This window comes from Pseudophryne corroboree, chromosome 5 (assembly GCF_028390025.1).
Source record: "Pseudophryne corroboree isolate aPseCor3 chromosome 5, aPseCor3.hap2, whole genome shotgun sequence".
Lineage (NCBI taxonomy): Eukaryota > Metazoa > Chordata > Amphibia > Anura > Myobatrachidae > Pseudophryne > Pseudophryne corroboree.
This window is the reverse complement of record NC_086448.1, coordinates 188,515,600-188,536,737: the sequence shown is the minus strand read 5'-3', so window position 1 is coordinate 188,536,737 and position 21,138 is coordinate 188,515,600. Positions and strand designations below refer to the sequence as shown.

Sequence of the window (21,138 nt, the reverse complement as noted above, 5' to 3'; positions counted from 1 at the left end):
GTCACAGCTGCACAGCCCTTACCTTCCTCACTGGTGGCTCCTCTCCCCACTACAGTGCAGCGGAAGCATGCTGCGGGACCTGCTTCTAACCTATGAAGCCCATGCCGACATTCACGTTTGTGCAGTGACATGCAGGTAAGTATTATGACCCTGTTGTACACTCTAAAAAATAGGATTTTAATTACCTACCGGTAAATCCTTTTATCGTAATCCGTAGAGGATACTGGGGTCCACATTAGTACCATGGGGGTATAGACGGGTCCACTAGGAGCCATGGGCACTTAAGAACTTGATAGTGTGGGCTGGCTCCTCCCTCTATGCCTCTCCTACCAGACTCAGTCTAGGAAACTGTGCCCGAGGAGACGGACATACTTTGAGAGAAGGTAAGATTCTGAACCAGCACACACAAACTAGAGGAAAGCCAAGCTAACCAAACTTTAAACCAGGAACAGCAACTGCTGAACCAACAATACTTAACCAAGTAACAGTGCAGGAAGAAACGAAGCATTGGATGGGCGCTCAGTATCCTCTACGGACTACGAGAAAAGGATTAAAATCCTATTTTCTCTTACGTCCTAGAGGATACTGGGGTCCACATTAGTACCATGGGAATGTACCAAAGCTCCCAAACTGGGTGGGAGAGTGCTGAGGTTCCTGCAGAACTGATTGATCAAACTGAAGGTCCTCAGAGGCCAAAGTACCGAACTTGTAGAACTTAGCAAACGTGTTCGAACCTGACCAAGTAGCTGCTCGCCAGAGCTGTAAAGCCAAGACACCCTGGGCAGCCGCCCAGGAAGAGCCCACCGACCTAGTAGAGTGGGCCTGTACAGATTTTGGACACTGCAAACCTGCCGTGGAATAAGCATGCTGGATAGTAAGCCTGATCCAGCGTGCAATTGTCTGCTTTGAAGCAGGACACCAAATTTTATTGGGATCATAGAGAACAAACAGTGAGTCAGATTTTCTGTGACGAGCTGTCCGCTTCACATAGATGTTCAAAGCCCTCACCACATCCAAGGACTTTGAAGTAGCAGAGGTCTCGGTAACCATCGGAACCACAATAGGTTGGTTGATATGAAACGCAGACACCACCTTTGGAAGAAATTGCTGACGAGTTCTGAGTTCAGCCCTATCTTCATGAAAAATCAAATAGGAGCTTTTGTGAGACAATGCCCCCAGCTCCGACACACGCCTCGCAGAAGCAAAGGCCAACAGCGTGACGGCCTTACACGTAAGAAACTTGACGTCTACGTCCTGTAAAGGCCCAAACCATTCCGATTGCAGGAACTGCAACACCGCGTTGAGATCCCAAGGTGCCGTAGGAGGCACAAAGGGCGGTTGGATGTGCAGAACCCCCTTCAAAAATGTCTGAACCTCAGGGAGAGAAGCCAATTGTTTCTGGAAGAAAATGGATAGGGCCGAAATCTGGACTTTTATGGAGCCCAAACGTAGGCCCACATCCACACCTGACTGCAGAAAAAGGAGAAAACGTCCCAATTGAAATTCCACCGCAGGAATTTTCCTATTCTCACACCAAGAGACGTATGGTTTCCAAATACGGTGGTAATGTTTACCACCCTTTCTGGCTTGTTTGAGGGTTGGAATAATCCTATCCAGGATCCCTTTCCGGGTTAGAATTTGACGCTCAACCTCCATTCCGTCAAACGTAGCCGCGGAAAGTCTTGATAGATGAACGGCCCCTGTTGGAGAAGGTCCTCGTGAAGAGGTAGAGGCCACGGGTCCTCTAAGAGCATCTCCAGTAGATCCGCATACCAGGCCCTTCTTGGCCAGTCCGGAGCAATGAGAATTGCTTGAACCTTTTCCCTTTTTAGTCTTTTGAGAATCTTTGGGATCAATGGGAGTGGTGGAAACACGTACACCATCTGGTAGACCCATAGAGTCACCAGAGCATCCACCGCCACTGCTTGTGGGTCCTTTGATCTGGAACAATAACGCTTGAGCATCTTGTTGAGATGAGAGGCCATCATGTCGATTTGTGGAATTCCCCACCGATGTGTCAAGCACCCGAACACCTCCGGGCGAAGGCCCCACTCTCCTGGGTGGAGGACATGTCTGCTGAGGAAGTCTGCTTCCCAGTTGTCTACTCCTGGAATGAAGATCGCGGACAATGTGCCTTTCTGCTCAGAGGAAAATCCTTGTTACCTCTGACATTGCTGCTCTGCTCTTCGTTCCGCCCTGTCGGTTTTTGTACGTTACTGCCGTCACATTGTCCAACTGGACCTGAATGGCTTGATCTTAAAGAAGATGCGATGCCTGTAGAAGGGCGTTGTATATGGCCCTTAGTTCCAGAATGTTGATCGGAAGAATGGCTTCCTGACTTGACCATCTTCCTTAGAACTGTTCCCCCTGGGTGACTGCTCCCCAACCTCTGAGGCTTGTGTCTGTGGTTAGCAGAATCCAATTTTGAATCCCGAACCTCCGGCCTTCGGTCAGGTGAGAAATCTGAAACCACCACAGAAGAGAAATCCTGGCTTTTGGCGACAGACGGATCCTCTGGTGCATGTGAAGATGTGATCTGGACCATTTGTCCAACAGATCTAGCTGGAAGGGCCTTGTGTGAAACCTTCCTTACTGCAGCGCCTCGTAAGCTGCCACCATCTTCTCCAGAAGGCGAATGCATAGATGCACCGATATCCAGGTTTGTCTTAAAACATCCTGCATCGACTGGATCACCAATGCCTTTTCCAAAGGAAGGAACACCTTCTGTGCCTCCGTATCCAGTATCATCCCCAGGAACGGAAGCCTCCGTGTTGGTTCCAGATGAGATTTTGGTAGGTTCAGAATCTACCCGTGATCCTGGAGCAGTCGGGTTGAGAGGGCAATGTTGTCTAACAACCACTCACTGGATGGTGCTTTTATCAGCAGATCGTCCAGGTGTGGTATTATGTTCACTCCCTGTTTGCGGAGGAGAAACATCATCTCTGCCATTACCTTGGTGAACACCCTCGGTGCCGTAGAGAGGCCAAATAGCAGGCCTGGAACAGGGAGTGACAAACCTTAGATAAGCTCGATGAGGCAGCCAAATCGGAATATGAAGGTACGCATCCTTGATATCCAGAGACACCAAGAATTTTCCTTCCTCTAGACCTGAGAGCACCGCTCTCAGAGACTCCATCTTGAACTTGAACACCCGTAATTACGGGTTCAACGACTTGAGATTTAAAATATGCCTTATCAAACCGTCCGGTTTCGGAACTACAAACAGGTTGAAATAATAACCCTGACCTTGTAGCTGAAGTGGAACTGGAACAATGACCTGAGTCTGTACCAATTTTAGAATTGCTTCCTGTAAAGTCATACTTGCTTCTTGAGAAGCTGGTAAGCCAGATTTGAAGAATCTGGGAGGTGGGAGCTCCTGAAACTCCAGTCTGTAGCCCTGGGCTATAAGATTTTTGACCCAGGGATCCTGGCATGACGTTGCCCATATATGACTGAGGAGTCTCAAACATGGCTCCCACCTGCCTGTCTTCCAGGCAGTGTGGTCCACCATCATGCTGAAGGCTTAGAGGCAGCAGAACCAGGGTTCTGTTACTGTGAACCTGCAGTTGCTGGTTTTCTGGGTTTACCTCTATTGCCTTTAAGAGCCGTAGAAGAACCTTTGGTTTTGTTTTTAAACTTCACTGTCTGAAAGGACTGCAGAGTGGGAGCAGTGTAGGATTTTCTAGGCGGGTGAGCTGCGGAAGGAAGGTATGTAGACTTACCCGCCATAGCCTTGGATATCCACGTATCCAGTTCATCTCCAAAAAGGGCTTCACTTGTGAAAGGTAGGCTTTCCACGCCTTTCCTGGAATCCGCGTCCCGTAGCCACAAGCCCCTGCGTGCTGACACTGCCATGGCAGTGGTGCGTGCAAGGAGTAAACCAATATCCTTTATGGCCTCCATCATAAAGTTAGGAGAATCCTGTATATGTTGTAGGAGTAAAATTATCTCCCCCCTGGATAATGAATCTAATCCGTCAATTAGATTACCTGACCATTTTTCAATGGCCCTAGAGATCCATGCACAAGCTATAGTGGGTCTCTGGGCCACCCCTGCAGCTGTGTACAGAGATTTGAGAGTGGTCTTAATCTTGCGGTCTGCAGCATCCTTCAAGGAAGCTGCCCCAGGAACAGCTAAAACTACCTTACGAGACAGCCTAGAAACCAATGCGTCAACTATCAGTGGGTTTTCACATTTTTCCTATCATCCTGAGGAAACGGGAAGGATGTGAGTAACCGTTTTGGGACCTGAAACTTCTTGTCAGGATTTACCCAAGTTGCTTCAAATAGGGAATTTAATTCCTTAGATGCAGGGAAAGTAGCTGAGGATTTCTTTTTCACATTAAAATAAGATTCCTCCTCATCTTCTGATACCTTATCAGGGATGTGCAGGACGTCTCTAATAGCTTCTATCAGGGCCTGTATTCCCTGTGACAAAGCAGCATATCCCCCTCCCGAGTCCACCTCACCCTCCTCTGGGTCTGATACATCATCATCATCATCATCATCGGTATCATCCTGCATGATTTGGGCCTGGGAACGCTTCTGTGGACAAATGGCAGGAGTCTGAGACGCTGGAATGACTACTGAATCTCTATTCATCAGGTCATCAACAGATTGCATTAAGTATTGCGTCTCCTTCTCATTTTGGGATAATTTATTTGAAATATTTTAAATCATCCCTTTTAATGAATCTAACCATACTGTTTCAGATCCACTAGCCTGAGAATATGTACTATCCTGAGTACACGGCAGTGAGCCCCCATATTGAGAGAAACACTCTGCTGTGCATGAAACACACTCCTTTGACATAGTAAATGTAAAAGAACACACACACATACAGTGATGAATAGGTTAAAAGCACAGTTAACCCACACAGAGCCCCCTAGGGAGACACAGAGTATGAAGGAGCCAGCCACACAGAGCTTTTATAGCTAATTATATTGTAGCTGGGTCGCAAACTAAGCAATTGTAATAAAGGCTCAGTATTCTAATACTGCTCCTCCGGTTTGCTATGACCCCCTGGTACCACTGAGGCAAGCTGGAGTCCTTGTGGAGGGGCTGCGCTTCCCTTCCAGTCTGTCTGTGTAGAGCTGCAGAGGGAAAATGGCGTTGGTGAGCTGCTGGATCCGCTCATAGTAAAGCCCCGCCCCCGTAATGGCGCGCAGTCTTCCCGGGTTTTTTATACTGGCTGAGGTATATTTGTTGCTTAACAGTGGGTTAGAACCCCTGTAAGCTAGTTTGCCAGTGTGGGTATTTCATTAGTGGCTCAGCGCGCCCCTCACAGTGGGACACACGCACCGCATGTCATCCTAAGCCCTGGAGCGCAGCCTGCCTTTCAGCACTGGGCTCCATACCCTTATGCCCCCATTGAAGCTGGTGACCCGCTAACCGGGACACCGGCCGTCTACTCACCACTCTCTGTCTTCTGGCTTTGTTAGGGGTGGCGGCGTGCTACGGGTCTGTACGCTCGGCGTGGTGGGGCTTGCGAATAGGACCCTCAGGAGCTCAGTGTCCTGTCAGTGGGGAATGGGACCATTAACCCTGGAGGAGGTTGGGACGCCCCCCCCCCCTAAGTCCCAAGAAGCAGACAGCCTGTTGCCAAACAGCGTTGTCTAAAAATAACAAACAGCAAAATAAATGTAGACAACTCTTCAGGAGCTTCCCGGCTACTCCGGGCACATTTTCTAAACTGAGTCTGGTAGGAGGGGCATAGAGGGAGGAGCCAGCCCACACTATCAAGTTCTTAAAGTGCCCATGGCTCCTAGTGGACCCGTCTGTACCCCCATGGTACTAATGTGGACCCCAGTATCCTCTAGGACGTAAGAGAAATGAAGGATATTTTATTGCCTTTAGTAGCTTTTGCAAATCTGTATCGCTTAACACTTCCTTTTTCAGTCCCTCTCTATTTCCCCCCTACATCTTACTCTACCCCTACCCCGTCTCTCTCCCTGTCTCACTCTCTCACCCGCATGTCCCCATTTCTCTCCGTCTCACTCTTTCCTCACATCTTGCTCTCTCCCCCATGTCTCGCTCTTTCTCCCCATTGTTTCTCTCGTTCTCCCCCACTACTACTCCCAGCCTGCCCCCTGCTCTGCACTACTCTCCCATCCTTTCCCCTGATATTCACTAATACTCCCAGACTGCCTCAAGAGGTGGTAGAGTGTATGGAGCTCGTGCTCCAGGTATTGACTCCAGTGGGGGATGATAGACTAACCAGTCTATCCCCCAGCCTCACAGTATAGTACTCACCCTAACCACCACCCCTGCCTGCAGAACATACTCGTAATCCACCCTATCACCTGGCATCCAGAGCATACCCTACCGCACCCGGGTTCCCTATATATACTGTACCCCCAGCCCAGGGCCATGCACTACACACCATAATGCCTACAGTAGTAGTGCACCTTACACATATCACCACAGTAGTAGTGCCACACATAATTCCCACAGTAGTAGTTCCGCTTACACATAACATGTCCCCAGGAGGAGAGGGGAGAGAAGGGGGAGTGCAATAGTTACACAAGAAGAGCTGTCACTTCAAGCTGCAGGCAGCGCTGTCACAGGTGCAGCTCGGAGGTAGGGGAGGAGAGAGGGAGCCAGAAGGACCTGACACGGGAAGCCGCACTACATGCTGCAGGCACTGCTGCCTGCCATCCAGTTTGACAGGCACAGCGGCAGCCGATAGTAACAGCAGGGAAGCAGAGCGGGGAAAGCGCCTCTTCAGCCCGGCGCCTCCCTGCTTTGCATATCCTTGCTGAGCAGATAGTGCTGGCTCTGCGTACTTCCATATGTGTGGAGCATATATAGTGGGAAATGATGCAAGCAATGATCCTCACACAGGCATATAATCAAAACTGCATCAGGTCCTATTGTGCGAATTCACATTCACAGATAAATATGATAGCAATAAAAAATATATATACAGTATGTATATTCTTTTTACAGTGATTTAACAGTAAACCAATAAAAATATTCTCTTAAGCTATCCCATAAGCCAAGTTTCCTTAACACTTTGGCCACCAGGATCAAATGTAATACTAACGTCATGGACAAAAAAGCACAGAGTTTGATAGGGCTTATTTTGTGGTTCCTGAGATTTAGGGGTATATTTGCTATAGCTTCTAAAAGGGACAACTGGTGGTGTTGCCAATGGCAACCAATCAAATGCTGTCATTTTCTAAATTGCAATAGTGAAATGATAGCTTGAATCTGATTAGTTGTCTTGAGCAATGCCACCACTTGTCTATTTTAGAAGCTTTATTAAGTCTACGTCTTATTTTCTTACCTGTATAGGAAACCACCTATTTGTGTGTCTGAAATAAAGGGATCGTAAGTCCTTACGAAATGCTAATGCATTGTCAATGTCCAAACTATCCAGCTCCTCCTGACTGTTGACGAGAAATATCTGGAGACACACAAACATAAAATGTAATATTATCTCAGTCAGACCCATTGCTGTTTAGTTTATATGCGGTTGATTCTTCTTGTATTATCATTTTTACTGTATGGTTATTGTCTGTTAGTTTAACTATTCCACTGTTACCTATTTCGTCTTATTACTCATTGTATTGCAGGCCTGATTAATGCTTGTAAGTAAAGCAAAAAACACCAAGTAACTTTGTTTCTGGAACAAACCAATACAAAGATATGAGAAAAATGATAAATGTCTAATAAATCTGAGCTGTCAGTGGCTCCATCTAACAGCCAGAATGTCACCATATTAGGTAAGGAGACTATGGGGTCTATTGATGAAGCAGTGAAAAGAGTGGAGAAGTCAGCCTGTGGAGAAGTCGCCTATGGCAACCAATCAGCTGCTCCGTACAATTGTATAATATGCAAATTATATATGTTACTTCAAAGCTGATTGGTTGCCATGGGCAACTTCTCCCCTGAATCACTTCTCCACACTTTTCACTGCTTCATGAATAGACCCTTAAGTAGAATGCAGGGAAAAGTCTAAAATGTTGCCGATAGGGGGAATACGGTGCTGTACAATGTGAAAAAGGTGTGTAAATGGGCAGGCAAATGAATAACAACACCAAACTGTAACAAATGATTTCCTTTACCTAATAACGCTACTACCAATAACATATCCATTTAATCCGGTGAAAACCACAGTCGCAACGTCTTCAATTGCACTGAATTCCGTCCTCTGCCAGGTCGAATTTCCAAAGATCCTGTTTCTTTAAATTTCCAAATCATTTATCTAACTGCTATAGCTGACCTATGACCTTTCCGCAAGTTATGGTAAATTATAATCTCCCAAAGAACAGCTGCCAGGTAAAATAACTTCATAAGTAAAGCGCGAAGTGAGGGGCATGCTGAGGACGGTATCCGGTCGATGGATTGGCACCCGCTAGTTCGACAACGCTAACATCGACCACGCAACATCGACAAAACCTACATCGACAGTGATCGAACATCGACAAACACAAGATCGACATATCAGCAACATCGACAACCACTACATCGACAACCACTACATCGACAAACCCCGAACATCGACAAGACGCATATTTGACAAACAGTAGATCGACACAACACATGATCGATCACGCACAACAGCGACACAACGTAAGATCGACAAACAAATCATCGACAGGAATAAGTTCAACCAAAAACTCATTGACATGTAATTGTTCGACAAACAAATAGATCGACATATACAAGATCGACAAAACTTAGATCGAAAAAACTCTGACCGACAATACTTAGATCGAAACTTAATTGGGTCGACAGGTAATAGCTCGACATATATAAGATCGACAAAACTTAGATCGACACTAAATACTTCGACAGTTAATATATCGACATATAATATTAAATAGGCCAAGTATAGAAAAACACTCTACAGCGCTACCCCTGCTTCCATTCCTGGAACTACAGCTCCCAGCCAGCCCTTACATCCACCACCTACACAATCCCCTGACCTGCTGCACATCTGCAACGCTGCCTCCCCCACCTGCTATCCACCCCAATACCGGTTCAGCCATCCCCCCTAGTCACCCCGCTTCCCGTCAACATTTACACGCCTAGCTATACACCCCACTGCCTTGCGCGCTCCATGTTTCCCCGTGGCACTACAAGTAACACAACGCCCTGGCACTGCTCCCCGCTCTGGTAGCACAGTAACACCCTTCATGAAAGACCCCACCCATGTCTGCCAGCACATGGCACCCTGCTGCACATTTGCAACGCTGACACCCCGTCCCCCCGCTATTCCCCACGATACCCGTGCAAACTTAGACGCCGCCGCCATCCCCCCTAGTCACCCCGCTGCCCGTCTACATTTACACAAAACGAACCACACCCGCTGAGGACGACTATCAATAGGATGGTGTTCCTGATGAATCTCCATTACTTTATAGCTCTTTGAGATGATGTCAGCGACACAGGTGGTCAACTTTTTTTATGTAAATACTTGATTCCTGGCTACAACAGCGCCATAGTCACAATATCGGCAACTTCATGCACTATAATTCTGGTTGTTAGAAGGAGCTACAGACAGCTCTGCATAGGGGAAATTTAATTATACCCTCAATCGATTATTCATTATAATCTATCCAATTGTGGAATGACAATCTTTCATCTACACCTCCTGTTCTGAATTTTATTTTCATCCTCTTATTATTTTCCCTTTTGTAATAATCAATGGTACATATTTAGTAAGTTGTCTGCAACAGCATATGGTGATTTGCCAACACTGCAGTGGTTACTTCAATATTTGCTGAGAAAGTTATCCACTATTAACATATAGTGATTTATCAGTATTGGATTTTGCACACCCCGGTTGTTGGCACATATGCATTGCATCCATCCATTGCTGAACTTCAGCTGTGAGAGAACTGCTTAAATGTGTTCTGCTGGCTAATTGAAATACTAACAATTCAGTATATGCAATCAGTTATCAACATACTTCCTACCTATTCAGGAACTTGTTAGGTGGATCCGTGCTGAATTTATCATAGATGCCTTAGTATCCACCTGCAGAGTCACTGGTTTAACTATTTTATTGTTATCTCAGGAAGGTACCTTCCAAAGGAAATTTTAATCATTTCATGTGTGATTATCGATATATTGTTTAATACATTTTGTACACCCACATTCAAACCAGCAGCCTTTTTACTAACGCTACCATTTCCTTTATTTTTATTAAACATTTGGATTTCCAGCTCCATATTGTAGGGGCAGCTGTAAAAGACTGTATTCTTTGTTATATTTTTAATCAATAGTTACTAGCGCCCAGTTAGATTATTCTTTTATTATATAGGATGTTATTACAGAATATTTGTCTACTCTATAAACACAAGGAAATAATATTGACTCATTGACTGGAAAATCATTATTAACATATTACACAGCTACATAATAGCATTTAAGGGTTTGGAGAGATGTACCTTGGCAGAGTTGTATCCATTAACTGACTCTTCAATCACAGACTGAGGGTGCTTACAGTGACATCTACCTGGAGGTCCAGGTACTCCTCTCTCTCCTTTTGGTCCAACAACTAGTTGCCCTGAGAAGATGGCAATGTTACTGTATGTTTGATTCAGATACATCACAACACTTCTCTTGATACCCAGAAAAATGATGGACAGTGATTGGTACACAAAATCCTATGATAATATGATAATATAGTTTTTTTTTCTTTTCTAAATAGATGTAAACAGTGCTTTTAAATCCAGGTAGTCATATTCTTCCTTGTTACCTGGTCCTGGAGGTCCAGGTGGACCAGTAGAACCTGGTCTACCAGGAGGGCCCATAATTCCCATGGCACCAGTCATACCCTTCTCTCCCTGAAAATAAAAAAAATACTTTGTCACATTGTTACGTAATACACAAAAGATATACTGTAGATAAACTATATTCTATTAGCAAACATAAGTGGAAGAAGATTTAGAAACAATCTTAAAGTTGTATCTCTCTCTCTCTCTCTCTCTCTATATATATATACACTGCTCAAAAAAATAAAGGGAACACTAAAATAACACATCCTAGATCTGCATGAATGAAATATTCTTATTAAATACTTTGTTCTTTACATAGTTGAATGTGCTGACAACGAAATCACACAAAAATTATCAATGGAAATCAAATTTATTAACCCACGGAGGTCTGGATTTGGAGTCACCCTCAAAATTAAAGTGGAAAAACACACTACAGGCTGATCCAACTTTGATGTAATGTCCTTAAAACAAGTCAAAATGAGGCTCAGTAGTGTGTGTGGCCTCCTCGTGCCTGTATGACCTCCCTACAACCCACACAAGTTGCTCAGGTAGTGCAGCTCATCCAGGATGGAACATCAATGCGAGTTGTGGCAAGAAGGTTTGCTGTGTCTGTCAGCGTAGTGTCCAGAGCATGGAGGCGCTACCAGGAGACAGGCCAGTACATCAGGAGACGTGGAGGGGGTCGTAGGAGGGCAACAACCCAGCAGCAGGACCGCTACCTCCGCCTTTGTGCAAGGAGGAACAGGAGGAGCACTGCCAGAGCCCTGCAAAATAACCTCCAGCAAGCTACAAATGTGCATATGTCTACTCAAACGATCAGAAACAGACTCCATGAGGGTGGTATGAGGGCCCGACGCCCACAGGTGGGGCTTGTGCTTACAGCCCAACACCGTGCAGGACGTTTGGCATTTGCCAGAGAACACCAAGATTGGCAAATTCGCCACTGGCGCCCTGTGCTCTTCACAGATAAAAGCAGGTTCTCACTGAGCACATGTGACAGACGTGATAGAGTACGGAGACACCAAGGAGAACGTTCTGCTGCCTGCAACATCCTCCAGCATGACCGGTTTGGCAGTGGGTCAGGAATGGTGTGGGGTGGCATTTCTTTGGGGGGCCGCACAGCTCTCCATGTGCTCGCCTGACTGCCATTAGGTACCGAGATGAGATCCTCAGACCCCTTGTGAGACCATATGCTGGTGCGGTTGGCCCTGGGTTCCTCCTAATGCAAGACAATGCTAGACCACATGTGGCTGGAGTGTGTCAGCAGTTCCTGCAAGACGAAAGCATTGATGCTATGGACTGGCCCGCCCGTTCCCCAGACCTGAATCCAATTGAGCACATCTGGGACTTCATGTCTCACTCCATCCACCAATGCCACGTTGCACCACAGACTGTCCAGGAGTTGGTGGATGCTTTAGTCCAGGTCTGGGAGGAGATCCCTCAGGAGACCATCCACCACCTCATCAGGAGCATGCCCAGGCGTTGTAGGGAGGTCATACAGGCACGAGGAGGCCACAGACACTACTGAGCCTCATTTTGACTCTTTTTAAGGACATTACATCAAAGTTCGATCAGCCTGTAGTGTGTTTTTCCACTTTAATTTTGAGGGTGACTCCAAATCCAGACCTCCATGGGTTAATAAATTTGATTTCCATTGATAATTTTTGTGTGATTTTGTTGTCAGCACATTCAACTATGGAAAGAACAAAGTATTTAATAAGAATATTTCACGCATTCAGACCTAGGATGTGTTATTTTAGTGTTCCCTTTATTTATTTTTGAGCAGTGTATATATATATATATATATATATATATATATATATATATATATATATAAGCAAAATGTGGAAATGGGAGCACTCACCAGTCTTCATACTTTTAGACATTTTTTGATCAGACCATCATAAAAATACAGGTACCATCAACGCTTCGGTTACTATGTGGGACATAGGGACTGAAACGTTGATGGTACCTGTACTTTTATGATGGTCTGATCAATAAATAAAGATTGGTGAGTGCTCACATTTCTGCATTTTGTTTATTGGAGTGGACTGACCTACTGGTCCTATTCTATACTAGATGTCACCCCAGCAAGTTGGTGTTAAAACATGTGTGGACTGCATTGGAATTATATATATAAAACAGTATATATTGTAGGCCATTGGCCTGGCATTCCACCACTGCCCTTTTTATTCTGTTATTTCCATCTCCATCACAAAAACAAAACACAAAAAATGCATTTGTCCTTGAATGTTTAAAAAAATAAAGACATCTCTCTCTCTTTTTTAATAAGACCAAGGCACATATGTGATTTTAATCAATTTAACTTACACTAGTGTAAATGTAAAATGGTCTTGAATCTGCAGGACATTATCGTTATAACCTTATATTAGCAAACAACTATGGCTGTCCAACTACTGCCATACTGATGCCTGGAGAGTGCCCCTCACACAGCAATTGCAGGGTAACCAATATATTTATGGATTGTCTCAGCACAAATCATTAAGGAGCACCCCAGCTATGGTTACAGAAGTGGATGAGAGTGCAGAATGGGAGTGTATCAGCTACACTAATGGAATGCAGTTTAAAAGATTGTCATGTGATGTTGGAGTGTAATTTAATTGTGCACTTTGACCTTTTTCCACCAAAGCCTTCCTCAGCACTCATATACAGATGTGTCCTCATACATCTGTGTTGCAGTCACACCAAACAGCCCTCTTGGCACGCCAGGTCTTGTGAAACTCTGCCATCGTCGGGCGACAAGATGCAGCTAGGGCGCTCTAGGAGCTGATTAACTTTTTATGAAGCCCCACTCATTTTGCTATCAAAATGTGCAGTAGCATAAGCAGACACACGAGACTGGGAAGCTGCTCTTTCCACTGACTGTTCTTGTAAGTTGTGCGACAAAGGAACAGTCATCGTACAGATGAAGCCACACTAATCGTGGCTCCATCTGCGCCACAGCACGCCGGCCGAAGCACGCCTTTCGTAGCGTCTGGGACGCGCATGCGTGTGAGCCGTGCACGCGCCCCATTCACTGCAATGTGAGCGTCTCTGTGCACTCCTGTAGCGTGGCTACGTGCTGGATCGCCTAGCCGTGCCGGGAGTGCACGTTTGCGCTGGAGCTGCATTAGATGAGCGCGGCTCCCACTGTATATGTTCTAAGCTTGTGAAACTTTTCTTAAATCTAGATTGTCTTAGTATAACTACCACATGTGCTTTACTATAGATTGCCTTAGTATACAGATTGATTATGTAAAAAAACTGTAAGGGGCTGATTTCATTGTTTTTGCCCTGCGGCTACCACCAGAGGCGCAAAAGGGAGCAATTCAATTGTTGCTCCGTTTAGACGCCCTGTAGCCGCAGGGATGACATTTCTTCCTGCAGCCTCCTGAGGTACGAGAAGAAATGTGCGATAATTCAGCACTCTGGGCGTTTGAACGGGAGGACTTTAAAAGGTTTTAGTGACTTTATGTCGTTAAACCCTGTCTGGAGCAACATGCGTCCTAACATAAATGTAATTGTGACTATTGTTTGGGCATCTAAACATTCCCATTTAGAGGGGAAAATTAGACGCCCAAACAATTGAATTGCCCCCTTTGTGTTCTGTTCATAAACATTTTATAAACAACCTGTATAGATGAACAACTATTCACTCTACTTATACCCTGAATTTTGTGCGGTGTGTTCGGTAACAAACATGAGATATTGCAATTTAAATTTATGGCACATACCATAACCAGTGAGGGAGTGACTATAGATATATAGCACATACCATTAACCAGTGAGGCAGTGGCTAGATTTAAAAATACTCCCAATCAAATGAGATTAGGCTGTCAGCGAAATCTGAATAAAAACTAGTTTAACGACTATGACATTTTTTTAAGATGAACAATTGAATTTGAATTGATATGTTTCTAAAGGCCCATACACACTTGCTGATAAAATGAGCGACGTTGCTCATTTTCCCCCTCCCTGAGTGATGTCACTCATTTTATCAGTATGTGTGTATGCCGACAACAACGACCGATGCACGGCCCCGCAGGTCGGCAACGATCGTCGCTGTCGCCAGTGCATGCATGCAGGATCTGGACTGTCGTCCATGCACAGTAACATAAGCAATGAAACTGGGGTTGTCCAACCCAAGGAACACTATCAAAAATTAAGATAGGATGGGAGTCGTAAGACGAGATACCAAATGCCAGAAAAAGGGGCTCCAGGCCCTGAGATAGTCCTTGCCCTTTTGTCGTCCCCCCCACACCCTCTTAGGAAAAATGTTGTTCCTATGCCACTGCCTATACATTGTTGTGGCACACAGATTGTGACAACAAGAGGTTGTATCTCTGTCCGTAGCGGCATTTTCAGTTTCAGCCTATCAATTCACTAGCAACTAATGACATCACAAGTTTCTTATGCATCACTCATGTCACTAGGTCCTGGTGAATCCACAATTTGCATTGAATACAGGGTCAGGTCAAAAAATGGCTGCCAATCTCTGAGTATGTAGTAAGTCTAATTTTAATATATAACAATCCACAAACTAATCATTTGCAACCCTAACTGTAAAATCCGTTAAGGAGTTAGGGACCGGCAAAAGCCATTATTAAACAAATGACCTAAGCCACTAAAATAAACACTAATGTCTTAAATACAGTATGCTGCTTTCCTCCCTAATAAATACAGTTGTATAAGTATCATAATAAAGTCACATCTACTGAATGATGTTGATTTGTTTGTCAGCCAGCAACCAGATTAAGAGAGTATGGAGATTTGGTAAAATGGCTTTAAAAATGGATGTGGAAATAACACTTCTTAATTTAGATGCTGCTTCAGTAGTGATATTTATATAAGGATGACTGCTGGAGATACACAGCGAGAGCTGATGGGTACACTAGAGCAGGACAAAATTAACAGATGTCCCATCACCAAGTTCATCAATCTATGATAGCAATGTACACCATGTGCACAATTATAAGCACACAGCACATTTGTATATTTACCGGCTTGCGCCAATGCTATATCTTTACATCATGAATTATATAAATGTGTTCCATATTCATTCCTTAACATTCTCTGGAAATTCTGACAACAGGCACTGCTGGATTAACACAGAGGGCCAGCCAGTGACACACTGACAGTTATGTTGCTGGCCCTCTGTGCTGATCCGCCCTTTCCCATGGCACTCAACCTCTGTTGAAGACGCAGTGTGCATGACATCACTATAGGTTATGGAGCTGGCTAGGCAGATATGCAGGAGCCACTAGAAGATATCATAGGCATGTGTGGGCTGGAGGAGCTGGAGAGAAAGAAGGGAGTCTGGAGTTGGAGACATAGAAGGGATCTGGAGCTGGAGAGACAGATGGGGGCTGGAGCTGGAGAGACAGAAGGAGGGCTGGAGACACAGAAGTGGGGCTTTAGCTGGACATATAGAAAGGGGTATGGAGCTGGACACACAATCTAAATCAAAACATCCAGATTCCTCATTGCAGCTTAACTCAGCCTGCCATGAACCTCCAAGGAGTTTTGGGCAAGGACAGTGATTTGCTGCAGTCACTGTGACTGCTGTTAATGCTCAGTTGCCCCTTGTTGGTCCCCTGGCAGGAGAGAACACAGCCTGCTGATTCCTGTGTGACAGCAGTCTTGTTTCAGCATCTGCTGCTTTTGTAAACTGTGACTGACGGTAAGAATGTTATTAGTAATCTTTAGTTACACACGCAACAAGGACAATACCGCAGCTAATACATGGCCGGAGAGTCATTCTAAGCTGCAGTGATTGTCATCAGCGGCAGTGTTGCCAGCGGCAGCAGAGGCAGCAGCAGCAGTGTTACTAATGAAACTGACTACAGGACCCAATCGATATAAAGCTGGGGTATAGAAATACTAGGCAGCAGTATCTGTTGGGTGCTGTAGTCAATTACTGTACCTATAAGTTTCTGCGCCAGCCCAGATAATAATAGAGTAATTGGTGTCCAGCATCAGGACTTTTGCAGAAGCCAGTGCAGACATACTAATGCAAAGTGTATATCTGTTCTGTTTCCGTTTCTTAGGTAACGCTCACTGGTATGACATCTCATTGCCATCACAACTGACAGATCATTGCCATTCACTTCAGTCAGAACAACTGTGGATGTTTCACATCAATAACTGTAGGGCACATAATACAAAGTGGCCAAATAAATTAGGTGCGAGCGAAACAAAGTGCTCTTGCAGTGCCGTGGAAACACTGGCAATGACACCTCATCTCACCCCCATCTTAGTTAGACTTGCAGAATTTTATAGGCCGTCATATGGGCTGTCAACAAACATCAGGGAGTCCAGGGCTACTGTAGGTGCCGCATATGCACGCACTTACTTGTACAGTGTGTCGCCTCCAAAATGTTCTGGGAATCCCTTTCTGCAAGAGCGGGATTCCATATGCAGAGATACATATCACTGTGTAGTTGTGAATTGACTTGAGTGACTATAATGCATTCCATTACAGAACATTTCCCAAATGTCAATGGTGCTTGTATATTAGAGGCACACAGAGAAATAGCTGGAACAGGTGACTGAGGCAGGGTGATCTTCTCTCCATATTGTGTGCATACTGTATGTCTGGCAAATGCTATATGACATGTTTCAGAAAAGCACATGGCACTAAGACTGACAATGTCAGTATCTACAGTCAGCGGCGTATCTAGAGAGGAGGGGACCCATGTGCAGTCTCTGTGTATGGGCCCCCTCCTCTCCGTCGCGTAGCCAGCAGCACTGTTAGCTCTCTGAGCACTAGAGACTAAGGGGTATATTCAATAACTGTCGGAAGCTGCCGTCCTGTCGGAAAGACGGCAGCTTCTTTCAGTTTTAAGTCAGAAGGGGTTCCGACCTATTCGTGAGAGCCACGTTTATTCCGACAAGTCGGGAAACCCGACTTGTCGGAATGCTGTCGGAATGCACGCTGATCGGCGGCTTCAGCCGCCGATCAGCGTGCATTATCGGTAGCGGGGCCAAACCCGACAGTTTTTAGCCCCGTTTCCGACAATCTCAATCCGACTTAAAAAAAAAGTCGTATTGAGATGAGGCAAACTGAGAGCAGAAGACAGAAGGAAGGTGGGGGGGGGGGGGGGGGGGGGGGAGAGGGCAACGGGTAGAGCAGGAACCCAGCGGCAGTGTCCACCCGGCTCCAGCAAGCGAGGTCCTGCTTGCTGGAGCCGGGTGGATGCCGCCGTGAGCCTCCGCTGCTGCACCCCCCGTCTCCTCTCCGTCTCATCCTCCTCCGCTGCTCCCCCCACCACCGCAGTCATCTCTCCCAAGGCAGCCGCTGACAGCTCCCCTTCTCTCCTCCCCCCCCCCGGCACCGCAGACAGCTCCCCCCGCCGCTGCTGTCAGCGCACCCGGCACCCGCTGACAGCAGCGGCAGGACAAGACACTGGGAGCGGCCAAATCCGACAGTCGGATTTGGCCGCTCTTTTGAATAGGGGTTGTCGGGTCCATTCCGACAACTGCATGTCGGAATGGACCCGACTCATATTGAATATACCCGTCTGGCACAGTGCCAGAGTCTACAGCACATACGCAGGTCTCCGAAAAAATGGTGAGGTGGCTTCTCTTCTAGGTGTCTTCTAGAAGACAAGTGTCATTTTGTGTCTTCTCTTCTAGGTGTAACTTATTACACCCAGAGAAATCCTACGTAGTGCACCCAACACAGCTGCATCACCTGGTACCTTTGATGGGGGGGAATATATAACCCATGGAATAAATTACCCAAAGTGACTGCACCAACCTGACAGTATGCTTACTTTGTTCTCTAGGCTTTTTCTTTGTGCTTTTGTACTTGCTGAAATACAAAATCCTTTGTAAAATGTGTTATTTATTTATTTTATGTCTGTAAAGTGACATTGGGGGGGTATCCTATTAGCCACCATAACTCGTGTTCGCACGAAAAACCTGACTTTTATGGCACATAAGAAAACTTTTCCCACAATAATGTTTCACAAATTTCCCTTCACCTACTCTGAGCAGGCGAAAACTTGGGGAAAATCCCTATTTTTAGGTAAAAATATCGGAATTTGGTTCAGAACCCCCGGGACACCCTCCTAATGACTAATTAAGCATTTAGAAGTTTTAATTATTTTTAATCGGCCAATAATGTCAGTTTTGAGGTGAAAAACTGCAAAGTGATGTAATTTAGGGTTCACGGCAGGGCTGTCATCAGAAACTGTGGGGCCCGGGACTGACAAAATAGACAGGGCCCCTCCCTCACGAAGAAAAGATTCAGCCGCACTGCTCCACCCCTATATGATGTCATAGATTGTGAACGTTACATATAGGTGGAGTCTAGATGACCGACAGGAACGGTTCACAGACAGCTGATGTGCAGATAAGGCTTGTTTTGAAAAGTCCTCCCTGCGCATCAGCCTGCTGTTGATTTACAGACAAGTGCAGCTCTACAGGTATTGGCGGTAGGAGCCTGGGCTGGGCCCCCCTATCTGTATGGGCCCGGGACACCAGTCCCCACAGTCCCCCCCCTGATGGCTGCCCTGGTTCAAGGTATAAGATAGTTATATTGGGGTTCTTTATGAGTGGGACAAGTGTTTTAGGGGCTTGCGGGTTGGAGTAGTCGGTTTATTTACACTTTGGGGCTAATTTAGACCTGATCGCTAGCAGGCGATTTTGGCACTGCCGCGATCGGATAGTCGCTGCTGATGGTGTAGGAGCTTCCGCAGTATAGCAAATATATTGATTCACGCTTTTTTGCATTGATTAAGATATTTACTGTTAATCACAAAATGTGTTCGTGTATCCTTAAAAATATTGGACAGATATATTCAGACTATATACCTCGAATATCTTGTTTTAAAGCATGACGTGTTCAAGGACAAGGCAACGCCAGATGTATCCAAGGCTAATTGGATAGAATGTTTTGAGTTTATGTCCGAAAGACTGATAATCATGAAGCAATAAACTATATTCAAGAATGTTCTAATTGCTAATTATAATCTTGTATGACAATTGATGTATTACAGTTTTTGAGACATACATGGTGTATTCTGATTGGCTAAATGTATTGGCAAACATGAATCCTTTGTCTTTAAGCTATAAAATAAACCTATTATGGACCCTAAGCCAAGTCAACTATGGTCTGCTTAGGTTACACATGATCCTGTGTCACCTTTTCATTCACTGATCTCCAACCGGTTGCAAAAGAAACAGAATTCTGACTGATGACTGCAGAGAGTTTATAGACCAGACCTGAATAGGTTAACATACCCTAACATTTTGGGAGCATCGTCCGGAGATATTCCAGCATCTCCTCCACTGGCAACAAATCCTCTGATCTTTCAGGAACCGCTGATAAAAAAAAACGGTAAGTGAGATTTAATGTGTAGATTTCTACCTGCTCATTTGAATCAGCGTTTCTTGAATGAATCTGCGGAAGTCCAGTCGGGAAGGTCAGAGAATATCTTAAAGAGCCCAGTGTCAGTCAGAAGAATTTTTTTTAAGGTACCATACATTTATGTTATATTGTTGAATTGTGGGTAAATATCTTCAGCTAATTTGTCACAAGTGTACAGGGGAAATTAATCAAATATCCAGGAAAAAGTTACATTTTTAAAAGGTGGCGTATAGCCAAGGTATATTCTAATGCTGATAAACAGTTTGAATTGATAAATAACCAAAGAGGTGTATGCAAATCTTGTACCTGTGTTGTTGTGTTAAGAAAATACAAAGGGTCCGTAGCACCGAGATTGGTGGCAATTACAAGCACTGAAGTCTCATTTGGTTATGTGGAAAATGATGATGAATTTTATTGTAAAATAGGTTGTCATTTAAAAAAAGGGAATTGTTGGAACATTACATTAAGAATGATTGATCTAACATCATAACCTATTGGCCTAGGAACCACATAATCCCAGGTCTAAGACCCATGTGCCCGTGCAGCCTCAAACAGCTGCCGTGCACACAGATAACAGATATAGCATCTACTGTCATCCTTGTTTTTTGGATCCTTGCACTGTTGTATGTACTCTGTCAATATGCTTTTGAAAAGGTGGGGGGGAGTCGGGTTGTCTGCTGAATAATGAAACCAGTGTCAGTAACTAGATTCTCCTGCACACATTGTACTGTATATATTGTATGTCCCTATGCAAGACAGTTAAGGGGTAGAATTGGGTCAGTAATAAAGAACAGCTACTGTCTGAAAGAGACACAAGGTGAACGTATTCCAAGAATAGTGGGGAGTTTACCAAGAACACAAGGAACAACAGGGGTATTGGTACAAGCAGGAGTCTATATAGGCAGAAGGGATAGACCCTTGGAGTGACTTAACAATAATATTAGGGACGCATCTCAGTGATCCAGAAGAAATAATCTAGTATGCAGGTCTCACTTGGGGAGCAGTACTAACAGATTTTCCACCAATACAGGGAGGA

General features: G+C 45.1%; 1 protein-coding gene and 1 long non-coding RNA gene across 4 annotated transcripts in view; one reads left to right on the top strand and one right to left on the bottom strand.

The window, feature by feature from the left end:
* COLQ (collagen like tail subunit of asymmetric acetylcholinesterase) overlaps positions 1-21,138 on the bottom strand; it is a 250,697-nt gene that overhangs the window by 13,995 nt on the left and 215,564 nt on the right. For 2 of the 3 annotated variants that reach the window (XM_063921952.1, XM_063921953.1), the window contains 4 exons: positions 19,976-20,056; positions 10,711-10,798; positions 10,400-10,518; positions 7,288-7,407 (listed from right to left, as the gene is read on the bottom strand). In XM_063921952.1, the coding sequence (XP_063778022.1) occupies positions 7,288-7,407; positions 10,400-10,518; positions 10,711-10,798; positions 19,976-20,056 (408 nt within the window). The remainder of the gene's footprint in view (positions 1-7,287; positions 7,408-10,399; positions 10,519-10,710; positions 10,799-19,975; positions 20,057-21,138) is intronic. The other variant, XM_063921954.1, reaches the window with a different exon arrangement.
* The window catches only part of LOC134927468 (uncharacterized), a 53,813-nt gene continuing 40,283 nt past the window's right edge, over positions 7,609-21,138 (top strand). The window contains exon 1 of the long non-coding RNA XR_010177649.1: positions 7,609-7,726. This is a non-coding gene — a long non-coding RNA (uncharacterized LOC134927468). The remainder of the gene's footprint in view (positions 7,727-21,138) is intronic.